This window comes from Dicentrarchus labrax, unplaced genomic scaffold, assembly GCF_905237075.1.
Source record: "Dicentrarchus labrax unplaced genomic scaffold, dlabrax2021, whole genome shotgun sequence".
Classification (NCBI taxonomy): Eukaryota; Metazoa; Chordata; class Actinopteri; family Moronidae; genus Dicentrarchus; species Dicentrarchus labrax.
In genome coordinates, this window is record NW_026136720.1 from 30,861,524 (window position 1) to 30,889,135 (window position 27,612).

At 41.2% G+C, this 27,612-nt stretch overlaps 1 protein-coding gene across 3 annotated transcripts; it reads left to right on the top strand.

The window, feature by feature from the left end:
• On the top strand, positions 1–27,369 carry far1 (fatty acyl CoA reductase 1). Of its 3 annotated transcripts, none has more exons than XM_051383472.1 (13): positions 1–127; positions 8,350–8,465; positions 8,966–9,082; positions 9,891–10,066; positions 11,321–11,500; positions 12,410–12,587; positions 13,745–13,789; positions 14,784–14,911; positions 15,034–15,101; positions 16,179–16,350; positions 19,727–19,856; positions 21,673–21,800; positions 22,920–27,369. In XM_051383472.1, exons 2-13 carry the CDS (start codon positions 8,394–8,396, stop codon positions 23,077–23,079), a joined length of 1,554 nt encoding a protein of 517 aa, XP_051239432.1. In that variant the 5' UTR covers positions 1–127; positions 8,350–8,393; the 3' UTR covers positions 23,080–27,369. The 3 variants fall into 3 exon arrangements, with proteins under 3 accessions (XP_051239432.1, XP_051239433.1, XP_051239434.1); XM_051383473.1 differs by lacking the exon at positions 16,179–16,350 and adding an exon at positions 17,001–17,172; XM_051383474.1 differs by lacking the exon at positions 1–127 and adding an exon at positions 508–526.
• Positions 27,370–27,612: the final 243 nt, after the last annotated feature.

Consider the following 27,612-nt stretch of genomic DNA (forward strand, 5'->3'; position numbering starts at 1 on the left):
ATCCGCCCAGGCTGCCTCACTGCCGCTGGCTTCCTGCTGAGTCTCCACTCTGTCGCCTGTTAGTGGTACACGCTGCTGCTCCGCCAACACCACAAGTTCAAGAGCCGGGGAAACGTCGACATTTCGGGTACGTACACCGCTTCCAATTACGTCCACGAGCCGAATGCGCCACGTATTCGTTGAAGTGTGTCGGTTTTCTAAGCGCGTGTGACAGGGCTGCCTAACGTGTGACATCGTGTAGGAAGAGATGCAGCAGGAGGAGGAGGAGGAGGAGGAGGAGGAGGGAGGGGTGGCTAAACACAACTGTTGTGCTGGTCGAAGATGTAAGTTACACTTTGTGGGCATTTACCGTGTACCACCCCCCCCCACCACCAGCCACTACGGAGCTCTCGTGCTAAACGCAGACCTTAATTCTCAGTGGTTCTCGTTTTCTTCCAGCCGACCACTAGCAGTCGGTTCAAGCACTTTAAACGAGGAAGGTTGGCCGCTCTGGCAGCAGGAGAGGCACTTTTCATTGAAGGCGGAGGTTAGCTGAGCGGCCTCACTTTTAATTTACTCCCAGGCTTTCGCAGTAATCACATTAAAGGCTGTCAAAGCCAAAGAGTCGGTGTGGTTTTAAGCGTCGCCCACTGTGCAAATGGACGGTGAGTGGTGACCGGTAATGATGTGAGGCAGGCAGCTGTGTGGAATAATGAGAATCACGGGATCCGTTGCCTCCGTTTTAGCCTGTTGGAGTATGGCTTCAGTCCGCTCTGAGCTGCTTTGCTCTAATGGATCTGTTGAGATGGGGGGTGTTACCGTTTGCAGTACTCTGCTGCTGGTTTGGGGGATGGTGGGGGGAAATGGTGCCCTCATCAGGTTTAAGATACTAAGTTAATAGTAAGTGTGAATGTGTTGTCTTTTTCTTAACATTTTCCAAAGAGATTTTCTGATGTATTGTGAACTTAAAATAGACTTTTAGAGGCAGTTTGTTCCTGGTCACGTGCATCTGTTCATCTTCCACATGCATTAAATAACATTTCCTCTTAGTTCTGGCTAGTTTGAGTCAGACTGGCACACTGGCTCTTCCTACTGTTCACGGTCTCATCATATTCCTCATGTCCTGTCAAACTCTCCGTTGGTGATTTGACCTGTAATACAAGTCTTTACAAGCCACGCGAAAAGATGGTGTGTTGTGACATCACCATGAGCAGGAAGTTGCCTTGATCTGAGTGTTACTGGAACGTTTGTCCATCACCACGGTCTGGCATTGTTGCCTTTGAGTCGACACATATCCTCTGCCAGGTAAATCTTTCCTGTAGGTGCTGGGTGTCTGTTGACAAAAGAGAACTTGCATCCCCCTCCAGTCAGAAATCAGTTTCTCTTCTTGTTCCTACAGCGTGCTGTGTGAATGCTGTCTGTGTTTGACTCTAGACGGATGTTTTCACATTCATCTGCTGAAAATGGAAAGTTTCTCTGTGCTCATTGACTCCATTAAACAACATATAACTGATGTTGAAACTTGAAGCTGTAAAGTAGGAGACATCTTGTGTCCAGCAGGAAAACTTTAGAAATGAACTACATTTGCATATCCCTAGAACTTTTAATGAGGTGGAAGGAGTAGATGCCTTTTAAGGATTTTAATGTGGAAATGCTCCTTTATTTTTATTTTTTTTTTGGATGGGGAAACATATCAGACACATTGTTCCAAACAGACTATTTATATATGTTGTAATACATGTCTGAAGGGGATCTGTAAGTATAAGAGATGGAAACTAAGCCTGGTTTGATAAAGATTTAAGAGAGAGTCTCTATGACAGTCTGGAAACCTTTCAAACTCTCTAAAGGTTTTTCTTTCCTTGGCAGTGTGATTAGTCCGACATGGATTGCTCCTCTGAGACTGTTTGTTGTCAAACCTTACTTCCATCTCTCTGTAAACTGTTTAACCTCAGCCACAGGTGCCCAATTTAGTCATTCTAATGCGTCTGATCAATTATTCAGAGTGAAGACGTGGCATCGGGGATCAACTTGCTGACTGTAAGCTACAGTAGCTCTTTCACTGACACCTGATCAAAGGCCACAGCAGGTCTGTTAGGTTTGTTAGCATACGGACAAAACAGTATTTTAGTTTTTCTAGCTTGGCTGTTCAGCTTTCAAGGACGTCCCTATAGGAGAGTGCCAAGTTCTCCGTTCAGGGAATGCTGCAGAGGAAAAGCTGCTTTTAGCTGTTGTCTTTTGTCCCAGTTCTGCATTGTTCACTCTGATGTGCACACAAACGCAGTGACTTAAACAGGACACCAGCTTGGTGCATCAGGATTGTTTGTTTTTTGTCCCCCCCAGAACTTCTTCGGACAAGATTCAGAAGTTTTCCCTTTTTCATAGGTTCACGACCACATCTAGTTTGTTTCCTCCAACATGGAAACACTCTATTTGTAGACTAGGAAGCAGGAGGAAACATGAGCCCAGGTGTAGTCTTGCCAATGAATGAGCTGAATGGCTTGCAGTGATTCTTGATCCCAGCCACATATGTTTCCACCCCTCAGCTGTTTTGGGGTGTCTGACCTGCAACCTTGTTGTCACCAGACTGGTTTCTGACATTTGAGAACCTTTTGTTGTAAAGAACGTTGGACTTTTTGTTGAGTTTAACTCTCATACGCAGACAGGAAATATGCGGAACATAAAATACAAAAGTTTGTAGATTGGACAGCATACTCCCTTTATCTGGTGTGTACTCGTTGCTCCTATTATCGTTGTGAAATGGAGCACATATGAGCCCAGTGCTTATTGCTGCAGCTAAACAAATGGATTTTGAAATACACCTGATTAGTCTAAGATGTGGTTGTCCCGTTCTGTCTGAGGTATTGTTGGCATAATCGGTGTAAAAGACTGTAATTGTGCAGTGCAATGTGGCTGGTTGCTGTCCCATGTTTCCATTGACAGTGTGTCAGTGCCAGGTTGCGCAGGAGCACACACCCTGACTTTACACACTTTCTCTGGCAGGTATAATACCCATGATTGAGTGCTTGCTCAAGTTGTGACCTAGCAACATTCAACCTGTGTTGTTGATAAAACACTGGGGCCCATTTTAGGTTTCTAGTAATTCAGACTTTGATATTAGGTACTTGGTCTAAAGTTTGCCTCCTGGACCACATTTTGTGATGGTCTGGGCCACGGGGTTGAGTTTGCAGTACTGGTCAAACACCAACCTGGGGTGTTTTGCACATTACCTTAATTTGTCAGTTTTGTGTTGTTCTCTAAACAGCAGTTGGTGACTTATTAGCAAACAACTATACCAAGAGTGAAAACCCTTCCACGCCCACAGCACACACATGCATATTTAGAGCTAATTTTCAGCTCAGCACAGCAAGAGCACTGACCATAAAAGATCCATTACCAAGTTGAGTCACACAAAACCATTAAAATGACAATCTATTGACAATAATGCCTACATCAAATGTTGTAGGTCTTGCACAGTTCTCAAGAATGTATTGCAAACATTCAGCCAGCACTACTGAATAAAAGCCGGAGTTGCTGAGTCTGTGAGTAGTGGAAGAATGATGACGGAATACATTGCAGACTGGAAGCTGAGGCAGCATTATACACTGATGTTGTAGCATCGCCTAAAGACCCACACACGACATCTGGGCTAGTGAGGGACAATGAAACAAAGTGAAGAAGGTTCAGTGGTCTGGTGGGAGCAAAATGGTCTCTTTGATCATCAGACTTAACGCTGGATTTGGTGTAAGCTAAACATTGCACATCAACTGAACCACATCATCCTTTCCGTGAAGCCTGGTGGTGGCAGCATGCTGTGGGGACGGTTTTCTGCTCCAGAACTTACTTGTGAGGGTAGAATTTGTAGGAGGAAAATTGCTTTTCATTCATTGTGTTACTCAACTGAACTCGAGCACGTCTGCAAACGAGGAACAACTGCTGGATGTGCATAGCTAATGCAGACCTATCAACATAGATTCAAGGCTGTAAGTGCTGCCAGATGTCCAATCTAAATCAGGGAAGCACTGATGTGACTGTTACTCTCAAAATAGTCATTCCAATACCTCAACTTGGGGTCTACCAATACTGAGTACCAATCCCATACCAGTGCTTTCGGAGACGCTGTATTCAACGTGAATCGGTCACATTATGGCCAACACCGATCTGCTTAATAGGGTCAATATCAGGGCCAATCAAGATGATCTTAGGATGGACTAAGAGGTTGAATGAATACCTATGCAATTAGTTATTTTCTGTTTTTATTTAGATTAAGTTGCAACAATCCCAAAAAGTTAATCAATGAATCTGTAAATCGACAATTAAGACAGTTCCCTGCTATATATCGGGGCATGTCTATCAGTGAATTCACATACAGCAGCGACACACTGGTGACGATTGCACAGCAAAATTGGCTTCCGTAAAACAACAAAGCTAATGCAGAAGTTATGCATCTCACAGAAAAAGCAACATGTGGAAACAGTTACTGGGATCCAACCTACTTTTGTTTAGTTGGCGTCAAACAAGATTTAACGTTCAGTTTGTCTCAACTGTCCCTCAGTATTGTAACATTAGTCCAGAATCCCCCAGCCTGACGCAGTAGACACTTAGCAACATGCTAAAGGAAAGTTCAGCAGGTTGAACACTACAATTAAGACTTAAAACATGGCAAAACTTACGGCTTCTAGGTTTGAAGTCGTTAATGTTATTGATCCATCATTGAGCTTGAACACTTGGCCCTCGTTAAGAAAGCAGTCTGTAGTAAAATGCGCACACACTGCTATTAAAAAAAATAAACTTTACCCACTCAACTCTTCTGTCCTCATATTATATTTATTTATTTATTTATTTATTTATTTATATATATATATATACCCCCCCCCACACACACACACACACACACACACACACACACACACACGTTATATATTATTTTTTCATACATAGTCAATGTTATTTCTAACAATATAGCCCGTCACTCAAAAATATAATGCATCAGGTGTGCATATTTCGTCCCCGCCCCAGTAAATTAAGAAGTGCTGACTGTAACACCAGCAATTGTTGACAATAGGTGAAGAAGAAGGTGTCAGTACTGTTAAAGTCCAGACCCTGTCACTAGTCTTGGCTTGCTTTTTATACATTTTGTTTGTGAAATGAATTTTCAAGAGGGAATTCCCAATCCAAATCCTTACCTTTTGTCTAGAGGTACACAGACTTGCAGAACTTGCAAGACTTCCATTTGGAAAAACTTGTACTGAAGAAAATAGTTTCAAGTGTTGCAATTGTATTTTGTACATTTACATTTTGACCTATAGCTTTGAATGACAATGAAAATCCTTTTGCACAGTGGCATAGTGTCATCATTTTGTCACAAAATTACCCTCATTGCATACTTTTTAAATGTTGAAACTGGAGCAGATTTCTCTTGTTATTTTCCCCTCTCTTGTGTGAGTACTGTGCACATTCCCAAGCTGCCTTTCAGTCAGCGTGCAGCTTGGTCACAGTCACAGTCGGGATCTGACAGGCATACAGCTGGAGCTGGCCACTTGGCACAGGATGTGATGCAGCAAACAGTACATCTGCAGCATTGGCCAGAGTCTGAGCCGGTATCCACAGAGCGTAGTGCATGCTGTATCGTATTCTGTTAACGTCCTTTCTTCCACTCAGAACTGATGTTGTCTGTGTTGTATTGTGTTTAATATACTGCTGTGTTGGACAAAAGCGCTGTATGATGGCTGAATTCATTCATTTCAACTTTCTTTTTATTCGTACTGCTGGTAATGAGACGTGGCTTTCTTTCAGCATTGTCGCCCGAGCTCTTCACACGAGCTGACAAGCTGTTCAGAAATAGGAACTGAGAAATGTCTTCCCCCCTTTTTTTTTTTTTTTTTTTTTCTTTCTTTTTTTCAAGTGAAGAATAAAGGTTTGAATGTAAACTTAACCCCTGACTTCTAACCTCCATTTTATTTGATTAGGAACCCAGTTTCACATGCGGTAATGTGGTGTACTTGCAGGTCTGACTGCCCGCAAGCTGAATAACTGGTTTAACTGTAACAACACTGGCAGTGATGCTGCTAAATCCCCATTTAACATTGATTAGCGCTGTAAAGTCTGCAGGCAGTTTATATTGGCTTATCGTCATGGTTTCAAAATAAATGCCATATGTGGTTTTAGCTTAATTTACCTTTTTTTTAATAATCCTATTTATAGTGTAACCTACATAATCCCAGATGACTAATGGTACAGTGTTGGACTAAAGTATTTGGGTTGCACAGAGGTCTTGCGAAATCCTGCCAACTATTGCCACCTAACTATCTCACAAGAACAGTCTTTCATGCAGAGAAATGAGTAGAGGAGTTGTCTGTACAGAACAAAATGAGCAGTGAATAATTTCAGTCTTGAGCTGCAACAGCAGCACAATGCCCTTTAATTCAGGATCTATCTGCACCTGCTCACAGAAGTTGGGTATGAAACATTGCTTTGCATGTTGTCATTTAGCAGATAAAAGGACTTAAATAGATAACTACCTTTTAATTCCATTGGCCATGTTGTGCATCATTTTAAATGACTGCAGTTTGTTCTTACAAGCCAGGACGAAAGTTTATTTAGTGATTTGGTTGACATTCATGATTTATTTTTTTGGGAGGGGGGTTAGGGGTTCAGCAGTGTTAAACTGTGGCAGTATACGTGTGGTATTTCTTTGAATAGTAGATTTGGGGTTTGCATTGTTTTGGATTAAGTGTTGTAATACGCTTCAGACACACAGTAGCTGATATAAGAAAATCCCCGGTAATGATTAGATGATTTATCTCCTAAATGGCCTGTTATCAGCTCAACAGTGTCATTCTACTGAAAAACCAACATAATCTGCCCGATAATATCACATACTGTATACATAGAGTCAACACGTAGTCAACACGTGTGTAATGTGCTTTCTTTTCTCTACTGTGATGTTTGCCATAGATATGGGACTAGACAGATTAGTCAGTTAATTGATTAGTCAGGCAACAGAAAAATTTATCTGCAACACCTTTTTAAGCAAATAAAGCACGTGAACCAGTACACCGGTTGGAATTTCCCCTACCGCCATAGGGGTGCATAGCTGCAACAACTTCTGTAACTCACTTGTTTCTTGTGTAGTAGCGCATTTGAGAATACTTGAATGTATTTTATGCCAATTGTTTGTGATTTTACAAAAACTATCTTAAAATATATTCTTTTGAAAAGGAAAATTGTTTACATTCTGTAACTGTTCCGTGTTCAGATTTCTTCATATATTGCATCATTCTGTGGGCCCAAGTAAACCCCAAAGTAATCAAAGCCTTCAGTATACACCTGGTTAAATGTTTTTCTATTCTATGTACTCCTGACAGTAGAATAAGCCTATAATCAAAATAAATATATATATATATACACACACACACACACACACACACACATATACATATACACATATATATACACACACACACACCTGTATTTAAAAAAAAACCCCACTGTATACCATGAATCTGCCAGAATAAAATAAAAATAAAAAAATAAAAGATTTTGGTCATACTGCCTGGCCCAGAGCAAAACTACCAAATATTCATTCATTTCAGCTTAAATGCTTTAAGACCTCACTTTTGGCTATGTAAAATTATATGGGGGCATTTTTCACTGATTAGATTAGATTTTGTAAATGAATTCAGGTGAATCCGTTAATCTGAAGTGGCAGTGGAAGGTTAGTTTATATGTTGTTGTTGTAGTGTTGTAGTAGTCGTGTAGTAGTAGTAGTAGTAGTAGTAGTGTTGTTCATACCTGCTTTTAAACCCCCTTACATTGTGGTTTCAAATCCTAAGTATCTAGAGGAAAATGAACATGAACAAAAATAGTTTGCAGATTTTTGTTTCAATATTTTTAAATCCTGATTGGTGCAGGGAGGTTTGTGACATTGCTGTTCTCCAACTGAACCCCCCCACTGTAAACCAGTGAGAAGAGCGCAGATGAAACAGACAAATCTGTCATGTAAAAAAGAAAACTATACAAACGCCTTCTCCATCTGATAAATGACTTGAATATTTGACGGTGCTTGTTTCGTGCATTCTTGAAAGTGTCGCTGATCGATGTTTCTCAGTAAAAATAACCCTGCTTCACATGAGGCATGTCTGACAACCTTGAGCAATTCTACAACTTCCCCAAGTTTTAACTTCCCTCCAAGCCACTATCTTGTATCTTCCTTTTACAGTTCACCTTTTATTTCCCTTTTCACTTTCATTTTTTTTTATTCACATCTTCAGTCTCCACATGAGAAACGCCTCATTGAGCAAGTTCAGACATGAAGTTGGTCTCACTATTGTAATCCTCCCTTATTTCCCTATTTCTGTCCTGTCTGTGCAGGTGGAGTGCTGTTGAGGAGCACGCCGAACAGGACTGCAGACATCATGGTGAACATCCCAGAATACTATGCAGGGAAAAATGTGCTGATCACCGGAGCAACAGGCTTCATGGGCAAGGTACAGTAACAGTTGAATAGGCAAGCGGGCAATAAGACATGACTGAACCCAATAATGTCAGCTACCAAGCCAGATGAGACGGGAACCGGTTTGGAAATCTTCTTGCTGCTTTAATTACAAGACTTCACCGTGCTAATTCAAGGGTCTAATGCTGCATTTATGTTCATGTGTATGCAGTAACAACGTCCTTGGTTGAACAGCAGATGCATGAATCCTTTTTCTTCATTGGAATGGTTAATAAATGTAGCAAAGCATTTATATGGCTTTCCTTTTGCTGCGTCCCTCTACCAAACAGAGCAGCCGTTCTTTGATTTTCATGCATTTGTCTGTTCAGATGTTGTGGAGGAAGAAGCATTCTTGATACAACACTTTTGTTTACTCCACTTCTGCTGTGGACAAAAGGACGAGGTTGCAGTTATAAGCAGCGTGCAGTGCCTCAGCTGAACAGTCCAAAGAGTAAAAAGTATGATTTTGTGCCCCTCACTCGCTCATTATTGAAGGTGCTGCTGGAGAAGCTGCTGAGGTCCTGCCCAGGAGTCAAAGCCGTCTATGTGATGGTCAGGTCAAAGGCTGGTCAGAGCCCTCAGGCCCGCATCGCTGACATGATCAACTGCAAGGTGAGAAGTGGGGTCAAAGATTGGGATGGTAGGATCTGACGGGGGTGTGGAGGGGGTGAAGGAGCAGGTGAAGGAGAAGCATGTTGCATCAACTATCGTAGAAACAGGTTTGCACCACACAAGTTGGTTCATTATTCATTTGTGACATAGCCATCCCCACCTTCTTCAAATCTGAACAGAAGCATTTAAATAAATCTTGAATTATGATGAGGTCATGTTAGATGAACAAAACAAGTTAAACAATAGGTCTGCTTGTTCACATGTGGAAGAAAACATAACTGGATATTTTAATGTCAGTCTGATGTTTAGTAGTAACTTTCTCTCCCATATTCTGAGTAGAGACAACTGATCTATCAGTATTGCGTGTATGGTCTCTGATTTTTTTCTGTATATAATGCAGACAAAAGTGCTTGTTTTTATAGTACTGATGCTTAGCTATTTATTGTATTTTTATTTATTATTTAAATGTCAGGAATTGAACCTACAGTACGTTATTTTGTTATTTTTATTTATTTATTGTGTTCATTTCTAGAATTTCTTGACAATGTAGCCTGTATGTTAAATTAACATTATAAAGAATATTTATCTTAAATATTCTTGAATTAAGATTTTGTTTCGTTCATCTGATGCAACAGGCTGATGTAGGTTGGCAGTGTTTACATCATCACTGTGTATCAGAAAAAAGGAACATAGACATAGAAGCTCTTTGTTCAAATGATATTCAACTGCTCACTGAATAACAGTCCAGTGTGTTATACTTGTACTTACAGTAATTTGGGCATCATTTTGACTCCATTTTCCCATTCAGTTGTTTGAAAGATTGCAAGAGGAGCAGCCGGGCTTTGCAGAGAAGATCATAGCAGTGAACAGTGACCTCACCCTGCCAGAGCTGGATCTGAGTAAAGAGGATCAGAGCATCCTGGCTGAAAACGTTAACATCGTTTTCCACTGTGCCGCCACCATCCGCTTTAATGAACCTCTCAAGTGAGTTGACGATTTGTTTTGCTTAATATCTTCCTCTTAATTTAATAAATTTCATGGGGAATATACACAGTAACATTCATTTCCTGCCCATTTCTCTCTAAAGGCACTTTGTAAGCCAACCATGTTTCTCAATGTGGTTCTTCTTAATTTTGTATTCCTGGTAATAGTTTATAATATATTGTGTTTACTCAGTTCAATGACTGATAATCAGGCAGGAGAGTGTATTATCATGGGCGTTTGCTTCACTCCGTGACACCACACTGGTGTGGACAGATTGTACCCACTGTTTGCACTACACAGACACCTGACACACCTCCCTCAACAAATCATGTACTCTGTCAAAACACCATCTTTAGTTCAGCAGAAAAAACAACTGGGTGGCAATTTCCTGCAGAGTACTGCTAATCCAGCTGTACTTGCAACTGCTAAGAGATTGTGTTAAGAGACAGTAAGAAAGTAACATTTTTAAAAGGCCTTTGTATGGTCACTGGTGTTTTGGGACCACACCTTTCATCAGCGGTCATTTTGTGTCCCTGTAGTAAGCTACAAGTTTCTGTACACAAAATGGTTCTTGAAGGAGTCATTTTGGGAATTACGTATATTAGCCTTCCTGAATAGAGAAATTGGAAAATAAATATCAATTTCATGTCTCTGTGTTAAGTATGGAGCTGGATTCCGGATGTGATTAGCCTAGCTTCAAAGCAGCTCTGTCCGAAGAGGAAAGATCTGCCTACTGAAACCTCTGAAGCTAACTAACATGTTGTATCTCGTGTATACTAACAGAAACGTGAAACTGCCACTTAGTGGTTTTAGGGTGAGTTGCACAGTCCTCTCCAGTTATAGCGTGGGTTTTCAGATTGAGTCAGCAACCTTTTTGTATAGCTCTCTGTACATACAGGCATGGTGGTACCAGCTCTGGCAACCATACTGTGACAACAAGACCTGGGGATGCTGGACGTGGTCACTGCCTGTGGCTGTTTGCCATAAGTAGCTCCACAATATAACTTTTGACATTTTTAGTTTTCTGTTTTCTAAATGTAACACATTAATTAGTAAGCTCTAGAGGTGCTGGTAGACACAACTAGACTAACCACACCCTAGCTTGAGAAATGAGTCAGTATTAGTCCCATATTGCAAATTAAAAAGTGGCTGTGAAATGGTAATCTTGCACACTGTTTATCATGTACTTACTTTATTTGGTCAGTTAATTTTGTCCACTGAATGCATGTCAAACTTTACCCCCCCCCCTCTCAGAGATGCAGTGCAGCTGAATGTCCTGGCCACCCAGAAGATGCTGGCACTGGCCCACAGGATGAAGCACCTGCAGATCTTCATTCATATCTCCACAGCCTACGCCAACTGTGACCGAGAGCTCATTGAGGAAATCGTCTACCCTCCTCCTGTAGACTACCGCAGACTTATCGATTCTCTTGAGTAAGTCGAACTGGAGCCTTTTCAAATGAATACCTGCCGCACAGTCCACAAACGGTTGTGGCGGTTGATTTGGAATACCTTGATTAAGTATACAGATGTAGGGATGGTCGTTTTCTTTTTTTCTTTGTCATTAGCAGGCGGTAGCATGGGATTATCGTTGAGGTTTTAAAAGGATTCTTGATTTCTTCAGATTGCTAGATGCATAAAAAGCAAGTAGGAAGGTATTATCAAGATTAATGTCAGTGAAGCACTGAGCATGCCAGCTTAGCCATGGCCGCAGAGTAAATGGCTGCTTAGTAGCACTAATGTTGTAGAGGCTGCCGGTCTCAGCCGCTGAGCTAGATTAGTAAAGCATTAGAAGCCTGCAGAGTAGAGATTAGTGGCTTCTCAGGGATTGTATGTATAGTAGAGTCGAGTTTAGAGCTGGGCGATATAGCTGATTTATTGTGATAAAATGTTTCATATCAGTCTATTGATAATTGTTGAACATTTTGAATTACTTATTTGTAATATTAATCAGGTGAAAAAAGGTTGAATTTAACCTTTTTTTTAATTTTGCTCATGTGACTCAAATCTGATTTTTCCTGACTGTGTGAACAGCAGCACAAAGCTCATAGAATCTTTTCAATTCTGATTTGGGCCACTTTCATATGTGGTTCACATCAGATACAGGTGTGATTTCTTTGTAATGCAACCTCATGTGAACATTGTGACATCGACATTCGCCATGCGGGTCACTTCAGGACTGTGACGCTGGAATCTTATATGGGCCACATTTAACAACAATTTACTTTTATTTAACTGGACTGAAGACAAATTTTCATTGCATTGGTGGTATAGGTGGTTAAGTGGTTAAATACAAGACTAATCTTTTTTTATTTTTATTTTTATTTTTATTTTTTTGTCCAGCTGGATGGATGACGAGCTGGTGTCCGCTCTGACTCCCAAGCTGATCGGGGAGCGTCCAAACACCTACACCTACACCAAAGCCCTGGCTGAGTACATGGTGCAACAGGAGGCTGGAGACCTCAATGTAGCCATCATCAGACCATCCATAGTAGGAGCAAGTTGGAAAGAGCCCTTCCCAGTGAGTGATTCAGGCTGTTAGTGTAACATGATTTCAATGAAAATTCACTGAACCTCAGATTAATTTTGGATGCTGTGTAAAATGTATCAAGAGAGAGCAAAGCATACTGCGGAAATGCAAATCACAGCAGGAGTTTGTCCTATTTTCAAAATATGTGGCAGTATGCTGAATGATACAGTAGGAATTTTTAGTGCATTTAAGCGTTAAAGGTAGAAATATACTTTCTTAGAACAAGGTCATGTTGGAAAAAGCCAAGTCGTTCTTGAGCTTCTACCTTTTGAGCGTAGGGTATGAAGCTGGTCGTCATAGTGAGCATTGTTTATTGACTTCTTAAAACAATGACTATCTCCACTTACACAGACGGGTGTAAGTGTCATGTCATGTTTTCAGGTGTGTGTTGAATACCATCTATGCCTCTGGTTTTAAAAAACTGTAGTGAGGAATAAAGTCAATCTATCAGCACAGATCTGTTCCAGCCGTTGCACAGGACACAATGCAGATTTCAATCACACCCCTACTGTCTTCTCTCTGAAAGCCGGAAGGCACTCTGCTGCTGCCAACACAGAGGCGTTGGGAGCAGTTGAGCAGCCCGTGGTGAGCCAGCTCCCACCACCACCGTGGTAGGAATGTGAGGAATGTGGACTAAAGGAAGCTCTGTGCACCTTTTGCTGAATCACTGTGGAAAGTGGGACTGTTACATTTCTGGTTGAGGAAATTTTGAGAAATTGAGTTACAGACGGCTCCTGACTGAATATCTGAAAGGGACATTTCAGTTTTCGTACTTGTGCGTGCGTTTAGGGCTGAGTCTAACAATATGATCGCTTGTATGACTGAATCATATAGGCTATAAAATGTATAACCAGTACCATCATATTTATTATAATAAATACCATCACATGTCAGCACAGCCTAAAGTATATTGAAGTGGCTTATTTCTTCATCACAAATACCAGTATATTCTATATATCATAAACTGGAGAGAAGCAAGCAGTGCATTGCATTTGAACTATAACCAGCTATTCTTTTTATTTATTTTTTTGACCGATTAATTGACTTCATAGTTCGTTCAGTTGTTTTACTGTCAGAAAGTAAATGTGTTCATTTTCTTGATCTTTGTTTCGGTGCTAATTGTATGCTTCCTCTGACTGCTCTTTCAGGGTTGGATTGATAACTTCAATGGACCTAGTGGAATATTCATTGCAGTAAGTACTGAGAGTCTGTTTAGGTGGTCTATACGGATATGAAATGTTGTGTTCTCAGTAGTTGTAATTTTTTACATAAAATAGATTTCACCAGTACCTTATCTCTTCTTGTCATCCATATATGACACAAAGCTTCATTAGGAAAGGTTATGTACAAATGAAGCAGTCTTAGTGCCCCGAATCCTGTGTGTTACCTACTGAAGGTTTAAATTCTTTAAATCACAGATTGACAACTTACTCCATAGACCTTTTTCACAGCAACTATTTGATGTGAAATTGTAGGGTAAACACTGGTGTTACCAATGATTCCTAATGAAGTTTCTGTTCCATTGAGGGACTAACGGAGTCAGGGTGCTGCTGTTGTGCATGTTGGCTCACTGGTACTGCTGTGAAAAAGGTTTATAGACACAATTACTAGACAATTTAAAATGGACAAACCTGTTTTCTGTTCTAAAATGGCAAAATTTCCCCTGGAATGGAAATCTTCTTTGTTAGTTTATTTAGTCCATGTAGCATTATACAGCTTGCTGGCTTATATACTTTGACCTGTAGTCTGAGCCTCAGGCTGCAGTCAGACCAAAATCCCCATGGAGAAATGTACTTGCATGGTGTGGTTTAAAAGTAGAAAGGATGGGAAATGGTGTGGGTAGGGTTGTAAACAAACTCTGGCGCTAGCAGGAAGTCCACTAAGTTATAGATTATACAATACAAAGTTTTTTTGTTGTTACTCCTGTCATTATACTCACTACAGCTAAACAGCACACCCCCCTACCATCTCTCTTAAACTTGCTGGAGAGCCCCCTGATTTTGTGTATCCAAATTCAATCAACCAAGGCGGGTCAGTTTGCAACCGGAAGTGTCTTGCTCCATTGTCCATAGAGAAGGAACCTTCTTTACTGATGTACTCTGTAGTTTTCAGCAGTCCGTTTTGGTTCTTAGTTTCTTAATTCAAGATTATCAGTTGCATTTATGGTCTTTCTTTCGCCTTCTCTAGGCTGGTAAGGGCATCCTGCGTACAATGAGAGCGTCTAATGATGCCGTGGCTGACCTGGTACCTGTGGACGTGGTCATCAACGCCACACTGGCTGCCGCTTGGTACTCTGGATCACAGACGCTCAACAGGTTGAAGAGACAAACATTTAATCATGTTTTCTCACATACATCCTCTGGTCACAATCTATTGAAATGCTCTTTGTAAAGTAAAACTGAGTAGCCTTACTCTGAACTGTTCTTCCTTATAACAGGCCTGGAAACATCCTGGTTTACAACTGCACAACCGGTGGGATCAACCCGTTTCACTGGGGGGAAGTCGGTATGATGTCTCTTATCTTACCTGAACACAGCCTCTGTAAAGGCAGTTGAAGCCTATGTTTTAAATGTAGCCTCTAATGACAGACCCTGTTGTAATCTGATCCACTGCCTGCCACACCCAGACTGAGAGCTTTTCTTCACCTGTTACTTATGAATCCTGGTTTGTAGATGGATCATTACAGAGCTCTTACACATACACTGTTTAGAGGTGATTATGGATATTGCCCACAGGCATTAAACAACACCAATTTCTGAATTAATGACTACATATAGATGATCGATATTCACTATTAATTTGGGGCTCGTAGTGCAGTATTTTGTGAACTTTGTGCGGCCATAAAACAAGGTACTTCATTATATTTCATTATACATTGTTGGCTTCAAGGGGTGGACAGATAATGGGAACACCTTCCAATATAATGATTTCCAATACATAGCCCATCAATAAATGCTATTTGAGGTTCAATCTTGAACATGGAAACTATAGTCGACAGTCTCACCACAAGGTCCACAATAATAGCCGAGGTTCAAAGTTCATTCTTCGCCACGGCAACAGTAGTTGACAAAACAAGATGCAAATGGAGACTTGAGCATCTACAAATCCATGACAACAGTGCTAACTCCATCTGCTGAGGAAGCTCGTGTGACAGAATCAGAGGCTCCAGAACAGTTACTAAAAGACCACGTTGGTGAAATTGCTTTGCCAAATAATTACTGCCTTTGTGAACCTCAAGTATTGATTTAACTCAATAGACATTTTAAGCTGCGGTTTTGTGTTGGATTTGCATTATATTAAGTTGTTTCATTTGGTTAAATCTTAGGAAGTCCAAAATTACAGTGCTGCTTTTTGATAAGTTTTAACACTCAAGGGAAACACACTAGCATTTGGATTAGCAGCAGGTAAAATAAATACATTTATCAGAAGAGGTTGTTTTTTTTGTTTTGTTTTTTTAACTAGTGACAAGTTTGAAGGATTGATTTTTGCCAGCAGGACCAAAGTTTTCCATCAGCCATGACAAAAAACAATGTATTTATTTGCTGATTGATGCTTTGTGTTGAACACCCCTCTGTTTCTTAGAGTACCATGTAATATCCACATTCAAGAGGAACCCCCTTGAGCAGGCCTTCCGTCGGCCCAATGTTAATCTCACATCCAATCACCTTATCAATCAGTACTGGATCGCCGTGAGCCACAAGGCTCCGGCCTTCCTCTATGATCTGTACCTCAGGCTGATTGGACGAGAGCCCAGGTAACCTCATCATCGCCGACTCGGACGCACCGCACCTCTCCTGTTTTTAATGCCAAACCCCCCCTCACACACACACGCACACACATCTCTGCTGCTTTAGTCCTGTCACTTTTCTTTTCGTGTAGTAGCCTAACGTCCTAGCTGCGATGCTAATGTGTTACATTATGCTTGTGTGCAGTTTTGTTGGAGTTGAAGAATGTATAACCCAGCTGCTCTCCTGCACATACAGGGGGCTCCTGATGGGTTCTGCACTCTTTACATCATGCTACTTGCAATGTTGGTGTTCTCAGTTGGGTTCCCAAAATGTCAGCACTAAGGCCATCTCAGTCTAGCTGATAAATGGACTAAGGTGGACTTCAGTCTGAATACACCTTTGGGAACCCAACCCAGGTGTTAGCCCTTTGAGAAAGCTCTGCTAGCTTTTAAATTGTCACACCACGGTTAAGTGAACTGGATCTGTCACCTTTTTAAAATCCAGCTACTTAAAGATCTGCAGCCCTTCAGATGTCATAATGACAGGCTAGCAGTGGTCAAGCCATTCCACAGGGCCTGCACCTTGCCTAGTATCAGTAGGAGGAGGAAACGCTCTTCCTCACCTCGCCCTCTCTGTGTCCTCCTTGTCCTGTCATATGTGTATCTCTCTCCTACAGAGTACTGTATAAACATGACCTTCAAGACCAATCCCTTAGAGCAGGCCTTCAGAAGGCCCAATGTCAATCTGCGCTCCAACCCCTTTACTAATCAGTACTGGACCACTGTCAGCCACACGCTGCCAGCCCTGCTCTATGACGGCTATCTCATGCTGACAGGCCGCAAGCCCCGGTAAGGTTGCAAAACTGCCCCCCTCCTGCACTCTTCCCCCCCTGCCAGTCAGTCCCCACCTTTCCCACAAACCCACCCTTCCTCACTGTGTGTTTTTTGTTTAGTTTTTTCACTGACTGGTTAAATAGGATGGTGGGGACAAGGAAGGGTCCAGGGAAAGAAATGTTTGCTGTGTCTTTACTTGACCTTATGGCATCAGCTGGACTTTGTTAGTACAGAGTCATGACAACAATATTTGACCCCCTTCAGAGCACGTTTTCAGCTTTCCTCTGTTTTTGGGAATGTGTTATTTTTTTTATTTTTTTAAACAGTTATTTTTTAATTCAAAGGAGACTTGCCTTTTTGTGAATCATGCTTGGAACATGACATCCATTATTGTCATCCCCCCACTTCACCCAATCATGGAAAATCCTGAGGCATCATGGGACTTCTTGGTCATTTAAAAAAAAGTTGTGTCCAGCTGGGGACTGATCCCTTCCCGCTGAATACAACCCCTGTGCATGTCAATTGATTGGTATCCACATTGATGTGTTGACTACAAGCCACAGGTATTTTAAACATTAGATGTTGCGTAGTGCCAAGCATTCTTCCACAATGCAATGTTTTTATTAGCTGAGTATCACAGTATTTGGCTGTCTGAAATTAATTTGGCTTAGTAGCTAACTCAGATTCTAGGAGCGTGATTTGATCCTAGTTGGGTATGACACCAGCTGTAAGTAATGGTTATCTCTGTCTCTATGTGCTGATCAACCATGCATGTTTGTTACACCCTCTGAATCATCATTCGCTTTCACAGGAGGAATCTGAGTCATCTTAATCTGCCTCAATATGTGGAAATGTTTCATTTCATCCAAAATATAACATGCCAATCATTGGATTAAGGTTTTGTATTTTTTATTTATAACAATTTGAAAAAGTTGCAGCCATGCGATTCCAATCCTGATAAATATTTACCTAATTTTGCTGAATAACACATAATGTGCAGTTTAACGACTCAGAGACCCCCTTTTAATTCTCACAATAACGGGCACTGCTGTTTTTACATTCCCACCACCAATTCTCACCCTAATTACCACAGCAACTTAACTGGTTTTGAATGATCATCACTTAAATTATGATCCCCTAACTCTGAACTAACACAGAAATGAAGTGTATTAACTGGATTCACTTGTGTTAACAGGAGGACACTGTTATGTACACAGGATGTCTGAGTCTCCAGGACTGCTTTGGCAGCAAAGCAGATTTTACTTGTTGAGTTTTAATTATTTTGGGCAAAATATTGAATCCATCTGACCTAAATTTGGTTCATGGGTCCATTTGAAAGGGTGTTGTCTGTCCTCCTGGTGTGCACAAAGATTAAATCTAGTTAGTCCTCAGCTGATCTCTATCAGTCACTGTCCCCAGGGGAGACCTGACTACTTACAGTGCTATAACAAAGTTTGGGCAGCCTCTCTAGAAAATTTGTAAAGTGAATCGTATAATTAGAACATTTCTAGACTTAATCTGTAGAGCGTTCTTGGTGTGAACTGCTCTTTGCTCTTTAGGACATTAATGAAATCCTAAAATAAAAATTGGGCGTACAAAAGTATGAACTGGAACTGACGTTACATATTGTAGCTGTCCAATGAAAACCATGCATTTTTTATTTTTTTAAGATGAACTAAAGGAATAGTCTGGCATTTTAGGAAATGTATATTCACTTTCCGGGGAGAGTTTGATGAGAATATCAATGTCACACATCATATTTCCACAGTAAATATGAAGTTACAGCCAGCATCTGGTTATGTTAGCTTAGCATAAACATTGAGAATGGGGGAAATTGCTAGCCTGGCTCTGTCTAACAGTACCAGCACCTCTAAAGCTCCTTAATGAACGCATTGTATCTCGTTTGTTTCGTCTGTACAAAAACTTTAGGCTTTAAAAAGTCACTGCTCCCAGCAAAGATTTGAAACATAAGCCCCCATAAAACAGGCAAGTTTTTTTTATTTACTTTATTATTGTCACAAAACTGCAGTTTTTTCCTAGTTCATGAAAAGTTCATGTTTTGCAGATGTATGGTTTTCACAGGACAGCGATTCAAGTTGTAGGCACAAGTTTAGGTCACTGAAGATCAAGAGGTGTACAAACACATAGCACTGTACAACTCAAATTGTCGCATATACATGTTACACCCAAATCTGCTTAATCAAATCCTTAACTATAGACTGTAAAGAACTCGCATACAAGACCTTTGCTACAAAGGAACATTGTGTTACTTTAACTGTGTTGTCTTTAACTTCTGCTTCTGTTCTTCCATGGAACCCTGTTCTGCCCCTCATTCATTATTCCTACTCTCTGTCATCATCCACACTCTCCTCCTATATTTCCTGCCTCCCTCTCTGTCCATCCAACCTCTCTACTCAACTTCTTTACCTGCAACACTCCTCTTCCTGCATCGTCCCTCTTCTATGTTTTGGCCCTACACCACCATCACCTTCTGTCCATTCCAATGTTATTCTTTTCTCATCTTCCTCCCTCCCTTTTCCATCTTTCCTTCGCGGCTCATTTATCATAGGATGATGAAGACGATTACTCGCCTCCACAAAGCCATGATGGTCCTGGAGTATTTCACCAGTCACTCCTGGGTGTGGAACAACGACAATGTCACCATGCTGATGGCCCAGATGAGCCCCGAGGATAAGAAGGTAGGGAGGACACAGATGACAGTAATCTTGTTATTTGGAAAACAGATTGGTCTCTTTCACGTTATTCAGATTTTGTCCCTCTGCCGCCCATGTCTGCCCCCACCACACAACACAGACCTACACACACACACACACACACACACACACAGCAGAGATGGCAGACAGATTTAACGCTGCGTTAATGTCTGATAGTAGGCTACAATAGAGTGAGTAATTTGTTCACTGGTGACGTCAATTTGTAGTGAACAGAGACGTCGTTCAGGATGAAGGAATCTGCAGTTGTGGAGGGCATGTTGGTGGAGTGAGACTTTTACTTTATGTCCTGTTTACACATTAGACCCATTGTTCCTGTACTATGAGGCACTGACGTTTTGTCTTTGTTCTCTTTACCGAAGCACATCTGATGACAAAATAAGCTAATACCTTTTTATATCACATTAGTAAGTCTAGAATAGTGCTAAAAGTATTTCATAGTGGAAATGAAACTCTTGAAATGAGTGTTAATTCTGCACTGCCTTTCTCCCACCATAAAAAGCTAAAGGCTGCTCTGGGACTGAGAACCTTTAATTCCCTGGGTGCTAACTAAAAGGCAGACTCTGCCTCCAAAGCTACTAACAGTGACTTCACTTCACTCATCCAAACACGAGCTATGTGCCACTGTGCCTTCCTCATCTCTCAGCTGATGATCAACCTTTATTCTCCCCGAATTGTGGACGGCACCCACTGGGGGTTAAATTAGGCCAAAGCCAGCTGAGGCTCTGCTCTGCAGGCCCAATTTGCAGCCTGCTACAGCTCAGTGCAGCTCTTTGCTTTGATATCTTTTAAATTCCCATGCAGACAAATTATTAAATTTTTTTTTACTCAAACTCCCCATTTACCCCCTGTATTGTGCCTACAAAAAATTATTTCTTGACAGTAGGAAATGTGCAGGTGTAAATTATGATGCCATTGATGGCTGAATTCCATTTAGCTGCTGACATGTTAATAGTAACCCCCATGCTTCTCTTACTGTGAAAAGTAAACATGTCTGCTGTAGAAAACGCTGCACAACAGGCACAGAATTACAATTTCTTTCTGTAATAAATGCTGGCTAATGACTTCTTTAAAACGTCAGTTTGTTCATGATAGAGCAGATGTATTGGGAGGCCAATATTATGCTCCAGTATTGTCTAATCCAGATACAGTACATCAGTGACATGTCAGCAGATACACAAATATTAAAACTATTGGATGCATTGCTATAACATTCATGGTCCCCAGAGGAAGAAGCTTATAGACTTCATCTGACTTCTAGCGCCACCATGAGAAATACATTTTGTTCCAATACTTGTTTTATGATTTTAAAAACCTTTCCCATCAGCCTCTAGTGCTAATCAGCAAATGTTAGCAGGCTAAAGGCTAAACTAAGATTGTAAATCTAGTAAATTGATCTGCTCAGCACCAGCATGTTGGCATTGTCACTGTGCATGCTAACATTAGCATTTGGCTCAAAGCACTGCTGTGCTCAGGTATAGCCTCAAAGAGCTGCTAGCATGGCTGGAGACTTTTTTTTTATTGCTTTGTAGTGTTTTCTTAGATTTACTGTTTTACTTTTGTTTTGCCTCGATATTAATATTTGTTTAAATTCTCTCAAATATCTTTTTGGTACCCCAATCACCAACTCAACAAGAAGGTTTTTTAATAATCAGTTAAATTTTCAGCTAATAAATGTCATTGCTGAAGACTAAACTTCTTGTCAGTCACTGAAAAGTTGCCATTTTTATAGTTAAGTTTACTGAGAGTTTCTCTTGTTTTTTTTCTTCTGTCCATACTGTAGATGTTTAATTTTGATGTGCGTCAGCTACACTGGGCGGAGTACATGGAAAGTTACTGCATGGGCACCAAAAAATACGTCCTCAACGAAGAGCTGTCGGGCCTGCCTGCTGCACGCAAACACCTTAACAAGTAAGTCTGTGGAATCACATCTGGAATTCTGCCAACAAATACAGACACAGGAAGAAATGCTGTATGTGCTGAGCTCTTATAGACAGCTGCCGTTCTCTTGTAGAGAGTAGGCGGCTTTTATTTGATCTAGGTCACCATACAGTACAGCTCTGCATTAGCACTTAAATATCCTTTGGATTTTCAACTACTTCAGTTCATCCTTCCATTAACTACTGATGTCTTTCATATGTGTCAGGAATATGGGGGGTCAAAGCCAAATTGTTCTTCAGATTATAATTCTGAGTGGATAGCACAGTCACAGTGGCAGTAATCCTTTCGGCTTTAACCAAGCTCGTGAATAATTCAGCATGCAAAACATTTCAAGGAATTAAAAGGAACAGGCATGAATTAAAAACATCTGTGAGAACTAAATAGACAACTGGGATATGATTTAGTTTTTTGTTCAGAATAAACTATTAAACTCGATGATTCAACTCATCAGTGGAGAAGACCGCGAGCCGACATGTATTTTTTCAGTTTAGCTGCGTCATTGTTCACAGTGCAACAGCATGGCAGGCTGTAAACTTTACAAAGTGACTTTGAAAATGACCAAAGATCACTGTGATGGAGGCAGAGACGAGTGATAATTAATATACCGCTGGACAGCAGCCAGTGGCTGCTCTGAATCTCTCTGCTTCCGGTGCTGACTGTCAGTGAAGTTGGCTTTTGAACCAGACAGTGGTACAACTGTCTACTGCCATCTTCTCTGACTCTGCAGCTATAACATCTCAGCGCACCATGGAGCGTCTCTTCTGCTGAACAATAAGCAGGATGCACACTTTTACTATGAATCTGATGTTTTCACATCACAGAGGACGAAGAACCGCAAATAAAGTGTGGGGTAGGCTAAAAACTCATGTTGCTGCTTTTCCTGTTTAGACTAGTGCTGGAAAAAGTAACAAATAGTTGAATCTTTGTATCAAACAGCCAAATCCGATTCGACTGACAAACTTCTGAATTGGGTACATCCCTAAAGCAATTTTTCTCTCACACTTCATACCTTTGCCATGGCAAAACCTAAAAATTGGATTCCTCCTTTTGAAGTCTACTATTTGTCTCATTTGTGTGTCTGTTTCCCAGGCTGAGGAACATCCGCTACACCTTCAACACCATCCTGGTGGTGTTCATCTGGCGTGTCTTCATCGCCCGGTCCCAGATGGCCAGAAACATCTGGTACTTTGTGGTGAGCCTCTGCTTCAAATTCCTCTCCTACTTCAGAGCTTCCTCCACCATGAGATAATGAGCCCGGGGGGGGCAGCAGGTTGGCAGGGCGGAGGGGCGAAGAAATGGAGGAACCGCTGGCTGTGGACGATGAGAGGTGCCCAAACCCCTAAAATGGTACCATGCTGTCTGTCTGTGGCCCCGTGTTTGCCCTGACTCTCAAGGATCACATGGAACCATTAAACCCATGAACACAGACAGAACTACTGGAGGAGCCTGGAGTCCACAGCTGTCTAAATATTGCATATTTCAGATCTGTCTAGCATTTCATAAAACACAAGGCATGCATTTATCTCACAACGCCCAGGCTAACAACCATTGGACTAGCTAAAGAAGCAGGACCACACACACCCTCTATTCTGTTTCCACTCAATCCAGCCCCCCTTTGGTGCCAGATTGACTCCTGCAGTCTTCAAGCTCCAGTGCACCCAAACCTGCTCTGTCATCCGTCTGCTCGCCTGGCTGCCTGCCTGCAAAACAAAGCTATGCATTGGATGATGCTCTGCTGCAACAATCCTCAGCTGGTTTTGAGTCAGTCCAGACTTCTGTATATGTAATCTTTCATTGAAGAATAACCACTCAAAGTGCTGTGTCAGTTATATTTCTCTGCTGTCACCTGAAAACATAACTCCCAATTTTTGTTTTCCTTTTTTTTTTCTTCCCCCCCTCCCCATCAGGTTTGTGCTGTTGTCAGTGAGGTGTATTGAAATGTGTCAAAAAGCCAAAACGAAAGCAATTTGCTTGGGGCAGTGGGGCAGTGGAGCTGGTTGTACACATGTGGTTGTAAGCAGCTGAAGGATGATTCTGTATGAGTCTGTGAAGGCTTCTTCAGAGACAGGCTGGTCTAGGAATCATTGTTCTAAACTGTCTTTTCCTTGTAACCCCAAAGCCATTCCAACCAATGTTTGACAGTTGCACTGACAGCTTGGTGTTAGGAGAAAGTTGACATTGCAGGGGTTTTCGGGGCGGGGGTGGCTTGCTTATACTGACCCATGGCCAGCCAAGAGTGGCTGTGTTTCACTCTTCCTGCTTGGCAAAGACACACACCTCGTGTGTGTGTGCGTGTGTGTGCGTGTGTGTGTGTGTTCCCTAATTATGACCAAGCACAATGTAGATTGTAATACGACGGCTTTGTCCAGTGCCTACAAACTGATCATTCTTGCATCAGCAGATCTTGCAAATCAAGCTTCTACAGGTTCCTTTTTGTCATTTGTGACTGTCTTAAAGCTATTTTTGCCAAAATACCTCTTAGCTAACAGACTCGTAGCTCAGTAGAGGATGAGACGGATGGAATTAGAGGAGAAATTTTGTCACTTTTGGCTTCTTTTTCTCCATTATGCTTGAGAATTTAAATGCTATCAGCACTGGTCAACATATTGAGTCATGGATATATAATGTAGGTGATCATTGGTCTTTGTTAGTACACTACTTTTCAGGTAGCTCTGACTGTAGCTCACCATCTTTGTGAAAAGTTTGGTTTACTTGACTTCAGTCATTTTCCTCTCAAGTACTTTTATAGGTCATATTTGTCATGTTACTTGTTCATTATCTTAGATGCTTCTGTAAATAAATGTATGCAAGACTCCTCATGTGCTCGTGCTGTTTATAACCTGCTGTTGGACCATTCTGTTGCCTTCATCATGCTACATAAGAAATTTGCCTTTTCAGACCAGAAATGTCGTCATAGAACTGGCCACATAAGCTAAGGCTGCATTTTTTTATATCAAGTTTCTCTGGATTTTTTAATACGAATTAACCCTCATTGCCATATTAGGTCTTCAGTTAACATACCTGAGGTTTACCTGTGCACTTTGTCATTCGTCTGTTACCTGTTTCTTCTGTGTGTGTGTGTGTGGTGTGTGTCTGTGTCTGTGTCTGTGTCTGTGTCTGTGTGTCTGTGGTTGTGCTTGCATGTGTCCTCTCAGAGTGTCTTAGGCCATAGCAACTTCAAACACCTACGTGTACGTCCTGGATTCAGTAAGGAATGTGATTTTGGTCTTTTTCACACTCCCAGCATGAGCAAGTTTACATAGGATCATGTGACCTGGTGGAAAGATGCACCCTTTTGGAAAGACGTGTGCAAGTGTGAATCGTGCCTGAACTTTTTTCAATATTCTAACAATGTGAAAAGAGAGCAATCAGATCTATGTTTTCTAATTATATTGTGTACAGCTTTATTTAGGTAGACTTCAAAATATAACGGAACAGATGTATTTTTATGCTAATGACATTGCGTGGCTGTCTTACTGACACAAGCTTACTGAACCAACTTCAGCTGCTGTAAATACTTAAGTATGTAAACATAAGTGCAGTATGTTCAGAGCGAAATTAACTGTCATAAGTTGCTTGTCATTTGAATTTATTGTATATGTACACGTACTTTATCTGAATGTAACCTAATAACGCAGCCTAACTTGTTTGCACAGCCAGAATCTTCCTCTGACTCCTAAAACAAGAAATAAACAATACTATAATTGCCTGTTATTGTAATATAAAGCAACTGTTTGTTTATTGGAGTGCCGTGCAATACATTTTTGCTCTTGTAACTCCATTTCCTTGTGACTGTGTGATTGAGTAGGTCAGTTTTGTGATGGTGAATGGCTGTCGTGCTCTTGTTTAGTTGTTTGGGGGGCGGGGCGATGGTGTGTCTAATTCAGGGTTTTCTTCAGGCTTGCTCTTGTGATTTGAGAAGTGAGAACAATGAACGGGTCCTTTTTCATGTCAGGAACTACTGAATCATATCAATGGTTTGTTCATCTAACAGGGCATTGTACACAAGTAACATCAGCATTAACTCCACTTGGATCAAATCCTAAATACAGTTCCCTTGATCCATTATTTAAAGCAATCAAAGCCCCTGAAAACCTGGTTTTAAAAGTGTATTTCTGTATAACATGAAATATTCTTGAAGAAATGTACACAATAATCCACATTAAAGGAATGGTCTCGGAAACACACGCACTTGCTTTCTTGCTGAGAGTTAGACGGTGCTCTCACTTGTGTCAGATATGGAGCCAGCAGCCGCTTAGCTTAGCATAAAGACCAGAAACGGGAGGAAATGGTTCGCCTTGTCCAAAGATAACAAAATAGGCCAACCAGTACCTCCTGAAGCACAATAGTTAACAGACTGTTTCCCAAGCAAGGCAAGACGACTTCTGGAGTCTCCGCTGGTTGCCTGGCAACCTCACAGCGACAAGAAGACTCCCTGTGACACTGCAGCGTGTGGTTTACACTAGGGTTTTTGTATGGATTAAACAAAGAGACGCAACATGTTAATGAGTGAGCTTTAGATGGCTGATGTGGGGGGGGTTTAAAGCCTTTTGGACAGAGCCAGGCTAGCTGTTTTTCCCTATTCCTGTCTTGTGCTAAGACAAAGCTAGCTTCTTGGCTTCAGACATTTATTGTTCAGACATGAATGATGTCTTCTGAATTGGAATGTGAATTAGGATATTCCCCCTGTGTGTGTGGTTGGATCAGATTTTGATTCAAATGATGCTAAATCCAGATTGGTGCACAGAAAGGTGACATCACCCTTTTTCAAGTGAGCCCCGCCCACATCAAACCAGTGCGCTCACAAAAACACAAACAAAGAAACGTCTTATGTGAAGTAACCAAAACTGGAGTGCTCTTGTAGTGGACTGAGAAAATAGGTTTACAGGGCCCTTTTAAGGAAACAAGTCATTTTGAATAATGGATCGCAGCTTTTGTAACTCTCATTTGGATTTGGTGATTAAACTGGTTCTGTATATAATAATGTAATTCTGTATTTGGTTTGTTTTCCCATCAGGCTTTTCTAGGAGTAAATTCCTTATGGTTATTGGAAGAATGGTTTCCTGCTAAAACCTGTGTTGATGCAATGTTGTTTTCATGTAAAAATGTTACCAGTCTGTTTTTTCTCTCTCCAACATGTGTCAGATTTGATGGCCTGTGTATCGATCACTCTCATCAAAGTGGGAGTGGTGGTTTTAATTTAAATTTTTTTTTTCCTGCCTCAATGATTGTTTGCTCCTTTTTACACAGTCAACATGGCTCCATATGTGTAGGCTGCACTAGAATGCTTGTATGTTTTCTTCTGATTGCATTCAGATTGGTTCATGTGTCAATGTTCATTTAGAAAGTGGTGTTTATGTGGTGCTTGAGGCGACTCGTTTCATCGCTCCTACTTTGAGCAGCGTGATGGGCATAGGTCAGTGTGTTCACTTTGAGAAAAGGAGCCACAGTCATTGTCGATGTGAAACTCCAAAAACAATAAATCGATGGGTGCCTTTTGTTTGTAAACCAAAAAGAAGGAATAAACTGTTTAATCCTCTTCCTGATTTAAGACTTTTGATTTCTTTTGTAGTAGAGGAGTCGTCATCATCAGAGACTCAAACAGGGAATGGCAGTATGATTGGCAGTATGATTGACAGTGAAAACTAATGAAGCATTAGTCTCAATCTGTCCAGCTGACCTGTTTCCTGTGGTGCATAACAGATCTGCTCTCCACTTCACACACTGTATCTGGAAGCCTGACTAAAGTGGGAGCTATTGAACAGCTCCATTAAGATTTAAT